We start from the raw sequence: 12908 nt of genomic DNA, 5'->3' as shown, positions 1-12908 counted from the left end.
TTAGTGATGACTGAAGAAATGGGAAAAATTAATTTTGAAGAATATGCACTCTGACTTAGGCATTCAAATACTGAGTAGGGAAGTAAATAGGTAGACACTTTAGGGAAAATTGGCAGTGTAGCAAACGGTTCAAATATTTATATTCTTTGAACTAGTTATTTAGTTTTTAGGAATTTATTAGGAAATAATCAGGGGTACACAAATGTATGTGTATTTCAGTAAATAGTGAATATGTGACACCTGCCAGTTAATATTCTTGGTTCCATGGTGGTGGACAAGCCACAGGGGCCTTACCTTAGTGGAGCCTTACAGTTTTGAGGGATAGACACCCATAATAACAAAAATAATTATGACCTGTATGAATTTAGTGAAGGAAATAAACAGGATTTTGTGAGAAATAATGAAGAAGGTGTACTTCAGTCAGGGAAGACAGTGGGAGAGTGCTGTCAGAATTGTCTGAACCACAACTGTGCTGCTGTGTTGTCCTGCCTAGATGGGATTCTGTAAGTGTTTAGTCAGAACCTCATATGTCTTAGTTGCTCATCTGGTAAGCTCATGCAGGCAGTTGATGTCTGAACTGTGGCTCCTCTTTGTACTGAGCAGATTATTATGTAAACAACCCATTATCATCAGAGTCAAATCAGTTTGTCTCCTTAAGGTCTAAACTCAGCTCGTGTTGGGTGAAGATCTCAATAAACCTAGTTCTCTTAGTGAGTGAACAATACAGTGATAGGTGACTTCTGCTTCACGAAGATAGGAAGAAGTGATATCAGGGACCAAACGGTGAGATTTCTGAGGGTTTGGTTGCCCAAAGTTAGTATGGTAACTTTTCCAACATCTCCTCAAAACTTAAAAAGATCAGAAGGATTCAGAGACCCCACTTTCTGGGTCTGTAATTCCTACTGAAAATGTAGATTTTTTTTTTCTTTTTTTCCCCCTTTTGCTTCACTGGAGTTTTCTGTCTTTACTCAGCTAAGGATACCTGTGTTATGTTTTTGACAGATATACTGGACCCAGCCCTGCTTCCCCAACATGTACAGGGGAGGTGAGAGGGAGGTGAGTGGCACAGGTGGCCTCCCTCTTACTCTACACTTCTTGTTGTTTCACTGTGCCAGACTAGAGTCATGCCCAATAGAGTGATTTTTTTTTTTGTTTTTGTTTTTTTGGAGGGCCAGGTGATTCTCTGAAACTTATTTCCCCTTAGTTGTGGTTTAATTAGGATAGTGAGAATCTTGTTTGTTCATTCATGTGTGTGTTTATTTAGATGATGAGGCATTGGTCTACTTTAAGGGAATTATAGTTTCTTTTTCATTTACATACATTCATTGAATTTCTATGACATTGAAAACACTGGATGGAAATCATATCACATTAATGCCTGCTGTTGGCCAGATTGTTTAAAACATTCCTCAGGGCTGCCCCCGTTAGAGAGATGCATTCTGGTTTTAGTCATTGGCTAAAATTAAACTATAGTATGCAAAGGCCAGATGAAGTAAAGTTGAAGTAAAGAGCTGGATAGGGGCAATATCATGCTAGTCTTTGGTGAGAGATTTGGGCATTTTCAAAGTATAATTAGAAGCCATGGCAAGATTTTAAGTTTTAAGCAAAGGCATAACATGAATTGTCTTATGTTTGAAATTATACCCCTTTGGTGAATGAATTAGATGGGAGGAAAAATATATACAAGGAAGCAGGAACGAATTAGCTTTTTCAGAAGTCCTAGAGAGAGATCATAGCAGGCTTAGACTTCGGTGATAGCAACAGAGCTGTAGAAAAATGGATGGATTGAGGGGCGCGTGGGTGGCTTAGATGGTTGACCATCTGACTCTTGATTTCGGCTCAGGTCATGATCCCAGGGTTGTGGGATTGAGCCCCATGTTAGGCTCTGTGCTGAGTGTGGAGCCGGCTTGGAATTCTGTCTCCTTCTGTCCTTCTCCCCTCCCCCCCCCGCCCCCCCTCTCTCTTTCTCTCTCAAATTAAAAAAAAAAAAAAACAAAAACTAGTAGATTGAGATAACATAGAACTGACAGGTTTTGGTGATGATATTTTATATTTTGCACATAAGTTTAGAGCTCAGGAAAGATGAGAGCCAAAGGTCTATATTTTATAGTCTACATATCAGTGGTCATAGGTGAGGTTCAGTATATGTTGCAGATGAGATCTCCTGAAAGGGTAGAGGGTTTAGGACTAGGGGAAGTCTGTGAGGAAGAGCCTGAGAAGGAGTGCTACTAAGGTAGAAGTCAAACTAGAGAGCCTGGTATCTTTGAAGTCATGAGAAGAGTAATTTAAGAAGATGAATGTGATTTAAGAGTATTTTCTGTAGGTTTCATTGAAAAGGAAAAGTTGAAACATAGTAAACAGTGGGGATTAAATTATTGTAATTGAAGTGCTGCCTAGTCTGCCCTAGATAACCACATCACTGCAGGTATCTGATCAAATATCTCCTTGATGAGACCTTTTCTGACAATTCAGTCTCTCTCTTACTTTATAGAATCTATAAATTCTATAGAATTTTTTATCTATAAAATCTATAGAATCTATTTGTGCCCCAGCACTGTTATCAACTAGCAAAGAAGAAACAACTAAATGGGCACAATGTTAGTTAGGATTCTGTGATTTGTGAGATGAATACTGATTTTAGCTTTGTTTAAAATGTGACATACTATAAATAATAGATGAAATAGTACAAAATAGCACTCTGTTTTGCTCCTGTATAGATAACATTTTGCTTGTCACCACTCCTAAGATGCAGGCTTCGTGAAGACTGATGTTTTTGTGTACTACTGGTTCCCCAGTGCCTGGAACAGTGCCTGGTGAATAATAGTAGGCATAGCGAACAAATCCTAAATCTGCATTTTTTAGGATAAAAAGAATAAATGAAAACATACTGCTTTGTAGTAGACTTCTTCACTTAATATATTGATTTTTTTTTTCCTGTGTCCTTGTATAGTTTTCAAAGATTAGGTGTTTGATGGCTGTGTACTCTTTTATCATGTGTGTACAACATTATCTGCTGTGTCCCAGCATTTTAAACTTGCGAATAAAAGAGCCAGCATGTGGACTTGGCTTATTACTGGAAGAATTCAACTTTTATTTCTGCCTTTTTAATTCCTTGAGGGTAAAATAGTGATCTGTAGAGATAACAGTACCTGGACCAGAGAGTCCCCGGTGCCTTACTGGAATGGAAGTACCTGCTTATTTTTCCCCATAAAGGCTTACATATGACCAGAGAAGAGAGGTTTCTAGTATACCTCACCTTCCTTAAGAAAACAGGTTTCTGTCGGTTTAGTTATCTTTAAAGTGAGAGAGTGGCACTACGTGGTTTTCAGGTTTCTTGCTGGTAATAAATTCTTAATTTCTGACATCGTCTTTTGTTTTGCTGTTTTTTAAATTTATTTTTTGTTTTATGATGAGAATTATAAAACATGGAGTCATGACTTTTACAATATATATGCATTTCTACAGGCAGTTTTTTTCCTACCTTTTAGGTGAACAGAAATCAAATATGTTAATATTAATCTCATTAGGACAAATTTTTAAGTTCAAAATATGAAAAGTAAAAACTCCTAATTTTTTTTTTTTAGAAGTCAATGAAGGGATTCTATTTTGCAAAGCTGTACTATGAAGTAAAAGAATACGATCTTGCTAAAAAGTAAGTACCAAACTGTAAACATACTTTAGTTTTCTAAAATCAATTTTTCCCCTTGTATTCTTACTTGAAATGGCTGAAAATATGATGTTTTAGCAGTTCTTCTTCTTCCATGTCCTGGAAATAAAGTATTCGATCACTTCAGACTGTTATAAAGAACTAGCCTCAATTCCATGGAGATTGAGCCTAGAATGAGTATTTTCTGCATGCCTGCTGCTTGTTTATACTCAGGACAAGAAATCATAAGGCTTAAAACACTTCTAAGGAATAAAAGAGAACCGTGTTTACTTTTAATTTCTTTCTGGTTAGATACCTATTACTTTAATCAGTTTGAAAATTACCAATGAATATAAAATTAAACTGTGATTTCTGGGCAGGAGAATGAATAGCTTCCATAAAAGACCTTTAATTGACTCAGTAGGTAACACTCTGAGGCTTTGTCTCATCTGTAAGGCAAAGAAGGTTGGTGATCGATTGGGAGTGGCTTAAGGCAGGAAATGAGAAGGGAAGGCAGGTAGGTTAAAGCATTAATGGGAAGATGGAAATGCTATTAAGTAAGGAAAATGATAACACCTTTATTTAACAGCAATGGGGCTGTCAATACTGTTCCTTATTAATGTGACACTTTTTCCTTCAGATTTGGTCTTTGGTCTAACTTCTCTTAGATAATACTGAGCCTTGAAGATGTTTAACTTATTTTTTAGCTGTTACTTGATGTAAGAAATGGAAATTACCTACATTTACTAGTTTATTTAGTAATTTTTTCCTCTGTTCTATTTTAGATGGGAACAGTACTGTTAGATATTATTTTTTTATTTAGAAGGTGAATAGTACATTCTTGGGGCACCCTGGCTGGCTCACTCAGTAGAGCATGCAACTCTTGATCTTTGGGTAGTGAGTTCGAGCCCCACATTGGGTGTAGAGATTACTTAAAAAAAAAAAAAAAAAAGGTAAATACATTCTCTTGGTTGTTATTTGGGAAGTTGTTACTCTTAGTATTTTGCATTATGATACTTTAAAAATATTTACTATAATCGTTTTCTGCTTCCTATGTAAAACCCTTTAAGTGCTTTACCAAAATATCAGGAAGAAAAAGCAATTTATGCATTCATTTCTTATGTGTGAGTAGCATTAGAAAAAACATTTGGTAAATGTAGTATTTAATGGTAGAATGAATTTATTGTCACTTTTGTATGTATGTTTGTGTTTATTCTTATGGATACTTTTGAGTTGTCTGCATATTCTACTGTAAATAAATAGTGGTAGGCAATAATTAGAATAACAATGTCAATTAGTTTAGTGGTTGCTTTGGTTTAAGATGTTCTCTTTGGTTAGTATTTACATAGAGTTCTGAATGTGAAAAGTTAAAGATTATTTATTTTTATATTGTTATTTTTATACAGATATATATCTACATATATTAATGTGCAAGAAAGGGATCCCAAAGCTCACAGATTTCTTGGTCTTCTTTATGAAGTTGAGGAAAATATAGACAAGGCTGTTGAATGTTATAAGGTAAACTGTTAAGATTAAAATATAGCCTTTGCACCACCACACATATGCCCAGCGTAGTTTATATAATAAATTCAAATATATTTTATGGATGCCATGAAAATAAGCGTTGGTATCATAGTACTATTAAGCAATACAGATTAGAACAGATTTTAAATTATTTGGCCCAATGTACACTGTAATTTAATCATTAAGAAGTTAGCACTTGTAAAAGATTAACACCTATAAATTCTAAGTCTAACATGGTCAGAAATGCTGTTCTTGTAAGTGGTTTTCTTTCTTTTTTTTTTTTTTTTTGATATTTACCTAATAAAAACATAATTTTTATTTAATTCATCTGCAAAAAAATTCCAAGGCACTTTAATTTTAACAATTTTTAAATAACACATTGTCATTTAGAAAAGTTTTTAGTGTGGACAATAATAAATTTTTAGCTTTTATAGGTGAGTGTAGGTACCTTAGGAATCGTACTAATTTTATTATTTCTTTTCTGATATCAGCGTTCAGTGGAATTAAACCCAACACAAAAAGATCTTGTGTTGAAGATTGCAGAATTGCTTTGTAAAAATGATGTTACTGATGGAAGAGCAAAATATTGGGTTGAAAGAGCAGCTAAACTTTTCCCAGGAAGTCCTGCAATTTATAAACTAAAGGTAAAAAACTGAATAAAACAAATCATAATAAAAGCAGTTGGGGATGTGCCTGGGTGGCTCATTTGGTTAAGCGTCTGACTCTTGATTTGGGGCTCAGGTCATGATCTCAAGCCCTGTGTCAGGCTCTGTGCTGACATTGTGGAGCCTGCTGGGGATTCTCTCTTTCCCTTTCTTTCTATTCCTCTCTCCCTCATACTTTCTGTCAAAATAAATAAATAAACTTAAAAAAATAAAGCAGTCAGGGAAAACTTAAGTCACAACCATTTCTGATATTTGGAGTTTAAGTGACTTTTCAGTAGCAAACCTTAAACCAGTAGGTGTAGGAGTTGATGGAAAATGGATGAAGGTGGTCAAAAGGTACAAACTTCTGTGTGTGAAATAAGTTCCAGGGATATGATGGATAACATTGTGACTAGTGTTAACCACACCATATTGTATATGTGAAAGCTGTGAAGGGAGCAAGTAGATCTTAAAAGTTTTCATCACAAGAAAAAAACAATTTATAACCATGTGAAGTGATGGATATTAATTAAACTTACTGTGGAAATCATTTCACTATATACATGTCTCAAATCATTGTATTGTGCACCTTAAACTAATACAGAGTTATATGTCATATCTGTAAAAAATGGCAGAACAAAATTTTTTTTTTCTTCAAAACCTTTCTGAGCATACGCTGTTTTTTTAAGATACTATTATGTTTTACAAGTGGTATCTCATTTACCCTTATGAAATGATTAATATTTTAGGGATTTTACAGGTTTGTAGCTACATGGCAGAGCTAAGACTTAAATTGAGGTCTGATAGAAAATTTTTGCTTTATTGGGTGAAAAGAATGACAGGTTAGTGTTATTTTAAAGCCTTTTTTTTTTTAATGTTTATTTCTGAGACAGAGACAGAGACAGAGCATGAGTGGAGGAGGGGCAGAGAGAGAGGGGGACACAGAATCTGAAGCAGGCTCCAGGCTCTGAGCTGTCAGCACAGAGCCCGACGCAGGGCTCGAACTCACAGACCGCGAGATCATGACCTGAGCAGAAGCCAGACGCTCAACCGACTGAGCCACCCAGGCGCCCTATTTTAAAGCTTTTTAAGAACTATTACCTAAAAATGGAAGGAATTGGGGTGCCTTGCTAGCTCAGTTGGTAGAGCGTGTGACTCTTGATCTTGGGGTTGTGAGTTTGAGCCCCACGTTGGGTGTAGAGATTACTTAAAAATAAAATCTTTAGGGAAAAAAAGGATTGTTATGTTATGGGATAGTGATGTTTTCAAGCAAAAGAAAAAAGGTAGTTTCTCCAGTATGTTACAGATAATTACTAAAAATAATAGGAAGTTCTTGCTAACGTATTGACCAATTCTAATTGTTATTTTTTACTGAGTAAATGTAGTTTACTTAAGTAACTCTTTTGGAGCAAGTCTTTACAAATTTGTTAGGCAAACATTTTAAGTGTGTAGTTAACCCTTGAACGATATGGGGGCTGGGGGCCATGATCCCCCCCACTTTATGCAGTCGAAAATCTGCATACAGCTTTTTTTTTTTTTCTAAGATTTTATTTTTTCAAGTAATCTCTACACCCAACCTGGGACTTAAACTCACAACCCTGAGATTAAGAGTTGCATATTCTGTTGACTGAGCCAGCTGGGCATCTCTGCATATAACTTTTGACTCCCTAAAAACTTTATTAACAGTCTACCGTTGACTGGAAGGAAGGCTTACTGGTAATATAAACAGTCAATTAACACATATTTTGTATGCTATATGTATTACATACTGTATTCTTACGATTGAAATAAATTGAAAATTTTAAGAAAATTATAAGGAAGAGAAAATATATTTATAGTACTGTACTGTTACTTTTGAAAATAAATCCACATGTAAGTGGACCCCTGTGCATTTCAAACTTGTATTGTTCAAGGGTCAATTGTATATTGTTTTTAATAGTTCTGTCACGCCCCATTATACATATTTTTGATAGAATTTATTTTGAAATAATTTGTTTTCAACAGGAAAATTGCAAAGATTGTACGGAGAGGTTTTATGTATACTTCACCCAGCTTTCTGCACTGGTTATGTGTTATGTAACTATAGTATAATATCAAAATCAGGAATTTGACATAGGTACAATGTGCGTGTATAGTTCTTTTTCATTTTGTCACGTGTAAGGATTGGTGTAACCACTACTGCAATTAAAAGTACAGAACTGCTACATCATCATAAAGATCTCCCTCAAGCTTCACCTCTTATGGTCCTACCCACCCCTCTCCTTCCCATCATCCTTAACTCTGGCAGTTACTATCTGTTCTCCATATTTATAAATTTGTAATTCAAAATGTTATATAAGTGGAATCATGCAATATACAGTCTTATGAGGTCAGCTTTTTTTCATTGAATGTAATGCCCTTGAGATCCATCCAAGTTGGGTGTATTAGTACTTTGTTCTTTTTATTATTGCTGAGTAGTATTTTGTGTGTGGATATATTCCACAGGTTAACCATTTACTTTTTTTTTTTGAACATTTATTTTTGAGAGACAGAGAGACAGAGCATGAGTAGGGGAGGGGCAGAGAGAGAGGGAGACACAGAATCTGGAAGCAGGCTCTAGGCTCTGAGCTGTCAGCACCAAGCCCGACGTGGGGTTGGAACTCCCAAATCGCGAGATCATGATCTGAGCTGAAGTCGGATGCTTAATTTACCAAGCCTCCCAGGCACCCTTAACCATTTACTTTTGATGGATATTTTGGTTGTTTCCAGTTTTTGGCTTTTACCTCATATGAACAACTGTGTACAGATTTTAGAATCTAAAGTATTTAAAAAACTCCAGGACACCTGGTGGCTCAGTTGGTTAAGTGTCTGACTCTTGGCTTCTGCTCAGGTCATGATTTCACAGTTGGTGAGTTTGAGCCCCACATTCGGCTCCACGCTGACAGTGTGGACCCCGCTTGGGATTCTCTCTCTCCTCTCTCTCTCTCTCTCTCCCCCTCTCCCCCCGCCCCTCCCCCCGCCCTGCTTGCACACTCTTTCTCTCTCTCAAAATAAATATAAAAATTTAAAAAATTAAAAAAATATAAAAACAACCCTAGAGATAAACTAGTAACATTCTTTTCCTCTTCCTATAATAAGCAGCTGGGTTTTAAATATTAATCTAAAATGTCAGGTCCAAGTGTGTAGATTTCTTTACCTTATTGTCTTTGTGTTATGCCTGAAATATAATTTCCTTATTGGCCTTGACAATCCAATTTATTTGATGACATTAACATTAAGGAACATATATATTGGTAGGAGTTTATTTTTCTTGCATTGTAAAAAAAGAAAAATGAGCTGCTTCTGAAGGATGGTGATTTTCTTTAGTAACTTTAAAGACACTGTTGTCTAAAGCTAAACCTTTCTTATATCAGATTTTCCCCCATTTTTTTGAGCTTGAAATGCAATTCTATTTTTTCTAAAATTTAAGACTTAACTAAGGTAAGTAGTTTTTTGGCATTTGTTTAATGAATGAAAATATTGGTGAGAGGGCTTTTTCTCTTGGATATGAGAGTAGAGTTTTTGAAAAGCAGCCATGAAGGTATTGATCTTTTACTTACAGATTTTTTTTTTTAATGTTTATGTATTTATTTTGAGAAAAAGATCAGGCAAGGGGCAGAGAGAGAGGGAGACAGAGTCCCAAGCAGGCTTCACACTGGCAGCATAGAGCTCAACAACAGAGGGCTTGAACTCATGTTTAACCAACTGAGCCACCCAGGTACCTCTGAAGTAACCTTTTCAGAGAATGGAGAAAGTGAATCTGTTAGAGGTCAAGTAGAGTTTTGTTCTAGGCATTACCAGTTTGGAGTCTCGAGGTTATGAAAGTCAGTTAGCCTGGTTGTGATTTCCCCAAATTCCCAAATGTCCTGTCCCCTGTTGCTCAACTGTTAGTATATAAGGCTCAAAGGAAGCAGATGGTAGGGTTCTTCTAAGGAAAGGTAGAGGGAATTAATTGAGGGCATCTGTGAGCAAGCAGTAATTATGAATATTAGGGATTATGGCATTTTAGTTTGACAGAGAAGGAAAATAAGTGTTTTGTGGAAAATTAAAACTTGGTGATATCAGTATATTGAAGACAGCTTTCTTTCCATGTGGTAGAGACAAATATATGTGGCAGTGAGGGTATGTGTGCCACAGTGAGGTGAAAGAATAAGAGGGGTATAGTGATCTAACCAGTGTGACCAAAATACAGACTTTGAAGACCCAAGTCAGTGCTCAATGGATGGCTGAGGCTGAAGTGTAGAGCAAAGCCATGGAGATGAGATAATTAAAGAACCGAGTAGCCAGGCTATTGTATATCTTTGCTCATCTTTCAATTGCTGATACTAGTTGGCTATTAGGAATGGAAGAAGAGTGTTGTATTCCAGCTGCTCGTGAGGAATGAGTGGAAGAATTAGATAGCATGTCCTTTGGAAAACAGGATTATAAACGTGTGTGTGTGGGGGGGGATATATGATTTGGAGGTCAGTAGGTCACTAACTGTACCTCCTCTACTTGTATATAGGCTAACAGAGAAAAGGCTACCATGGCAGAGAAGTAATGGGGGTTATCTCAAGGTAATACTCCATTTAGTTAAGGCTAGATGGTGAGGACTCTGAGAAGATAGCAGAACAATAGAAGCTTTAAAGTGGGAGCAGAGTGGATAGGGGATTGAGTCAGATTATGGAGGTGCAGAACAGTTAGAGGATAAGGACCTTGGTATGAGGATTGACAGGAAAGCTAGGCTTCTGGTGGTGACTGGGGTGTACAGGGATGTGGGGCAATAGTCCTGGCCATCTGTGAGGTTTATGTGGGCAACCATTGCTATTATGTAATCCCAGATGTTTCTCTCCACCTAAATTTCTTGAGGTTTAGCTTCTGGCTGGGAGCAGCTTTCTTCCATGAGAGTTGGGATATATAGGATGGTACTAGTTGTGATAATTTACTAAAGCCATACACAGTGGAATGGTGTTCATAGGAACCATGATGTGCTTAAACGTGCACAGGCATTTCTCTAAATCATTGATTTTTTTTTTTTTTTTAATAGGAACAGCTTTTAGATTGCAAAGGTGAAGATGGATGGAATAAACTTTTTGATTTGATTCAGTCAGAACTTTATGCAAGACCTGATGATGTCTATGTAAACATCCGACTAGTAGAGCTATATCGCTCAAATAAAAGATTGAAGGATGCTGTGGCCCACTGCCATGAGGCAGAGAAAAACATAACTTTGCGTTCAAGTTTACAATGGAATTCATGTGTTGTACAGACCCTTAAGGTAGGTAAAAACTCTTGGGTCTCTATGCTTCTATGTAGATAATTACTATACATTCTTTTGTATTTTAGCGGTGCTCTCTGAGACTTAAATTTCTTCCATTTATGTATAGCAACTCTGAAATGAAATTTTTACTAGGATGATTTCAGTTTTATAATGGGTAGATTGGAGAGATAAATACAATAAATATATATGCTTTTGGTGTTTTCATAGGTTGATGTAAAAATCAGTGGTTTAATGAGTATAAGGATGGGCAAAAGTGTTGATAGACCTAAAACTAGACATAAAACTAATTTTACAATGCTTGGTAAAGCTTTGTAATTGAGTGTTTTTTCTACAAAACAGGAATATATGGAATCTTCACAGTGTTTGGAGTCTGATAAAAGTAGCTGGCAAAGTGCCAATAAAGATCTACTTCTGGCCTATGCTAACCTTATGCTTCTTACGCTCTCTACCAGAGATGTGCAAGAAAGTAGAGAATTATTGGAAAGGTATGTCGACTTAAGGAAAGTACTTTGGTGTCAATTGTAGATTTTCTTTTTGTAGTGATTCAGTTCACTGGTCTAACCATCTTTACTGGGTCACTATTTCTATAAAATACCCAGGGGTGATAGTTAATACCATAACTCTCTTATGTCTTTTTTGGGGATATTATAATTGGTTTTGTATGACTTTGATTTTTTAGAGAACTGTGTTACTGTACAGACTTGATTACATTATTATAGTTAGGTATCCAATTTTGGCATTCTTAGTCCTGCAAATGAATGTTCTGCTATTTCATATTTTATTTCAAAAATGATATATAATCTTGAGTGAAAATCAAAATAGACTTCCATCTGTCAGATGTTTTAGTAGAAGCATTTAGTATCCCCAACATTTCAGAAAACTTTTAATGTTTTTGCTTAGAAACAAGATAACTAAAATATAATGTATGATTTTTCTGTTTTCCTAAATTTTGATTATCAGGATCATATCTCCATTTATTAAAATAAATTTCATTGAACAAAAACATCACTTGGATTTGTATGAGAATGTTAGTTGAGAGCAGGGGTTGACCAGAGCTTCTAAGCCAGATATGGCTCACTGCCTGGTTTTGTAAATATGCTTTTATTGGAACACAGCTGTGCCTCTTGTTATGTATTATCTGTGGCTGCCAACATATGACAGTGTTGGAGTTGAGCAGCTGTGACAGAGATTATATGCCTGCACAGCCATATTAGTATGTGGCCCTTTATAGAAGTAGTTTGTCAGTCTCTGGTATAGATTGTGCATTTGCTTGAAAAGTAATTTTTGTTCCCCATCTGATGTTAAGGAATACAGTAATTTCTTGAAGAATTTCTTAGTGTTCTAAGTGGCGAGTAAGGGTGGTATCCAAAACACTTCAACTTTCAGATTATTTTAGAAAATATTTAGGATGTTTTCTTTTATATGGGTTATATACTCAAACATTTTTGATCACCTTAGAAAATGAGGGTGGAAAAGACAATTTCTTAGTAGTACTATAAATAATTTAAATTTGGGGCACTTGGGTGGCTCAGTCAGTTAAGCATCTGGCTCTTGGTTTTGGCTCTGGTCATGATCTCAGGATTCATGGGTCGAGCCTCACATTGGGCTTCACACTGACAGTGCAGAACCTACTTGGGATTCTCTCTCTGTCTCTGCCCCTTAACCCCCCAAAATAAATAAAACTTAAAAAAATAATTTGAACTTCATGGATACCCTGAAAGGGTCTTGAGAAACCAGGGGGTTCCTGGAACTTACTTGTTATAACCTATTTAGAAATCATGCTTCACATTTCTATCAAGTGTTGCTTTTCTTACAA

At 36.0% G+C, this 12908-nt stretch overlaps 1 protein-coding gene across 4 annotated transcripts in view; it reads left to right on the top strand.

Moving 5' to 3' along the window:
* Positions 1-12908, top strand: part of RANBP2 (RAN binding protein 2) — an 82263-nt gene that overhangs the window by 20940 nt on the left and 48415 nt on the right. For all 4 annotated transcript variants that reach the window (XM_045443738.1, XM_045443737.1, XM_045443740.1 and 1 more), the window contains 5 exons: positions 3585-3652; positions 5053-5164; positions 5662-5814; positions 10859-11089; positions 11432-11577. In XM_045443738.1, coding sequence (XP_045299694.1) covers positions 3585-3652; positions 5053-5164; positions 5662-5814; positions 10859-11089; positions 11432-11577 — 710 coding nt within the window. The remainder of the gene's footprint in view (positions 1-3584; positions 3653-5052; positions 5165-5661; positions 5815-10858; positions 11090-11431; positions 11578-12908) is intronic.

The sequence above is a fragment of the Leopardus geoffroyi genome, chromosome A3, assembly GCF_018350155.1.
Source record: "Leopardus geoffroyi isolate Oge1 chromosome A3, O.geoffroyi_Oge1_pat1.0, whole genome shotgun sequence".
Lineage (NCBI taxonomy): Eukaryota > Metazoa > Chordata > Mammalia > Carnivora > Felidae > Leopardus > Leopardus geoffroyi.
The sequence above is the reverse complement of the archived record's forward strand: the minus strand, read 5'-3'. Positions and strand labels throughout refer to the sequence as shown.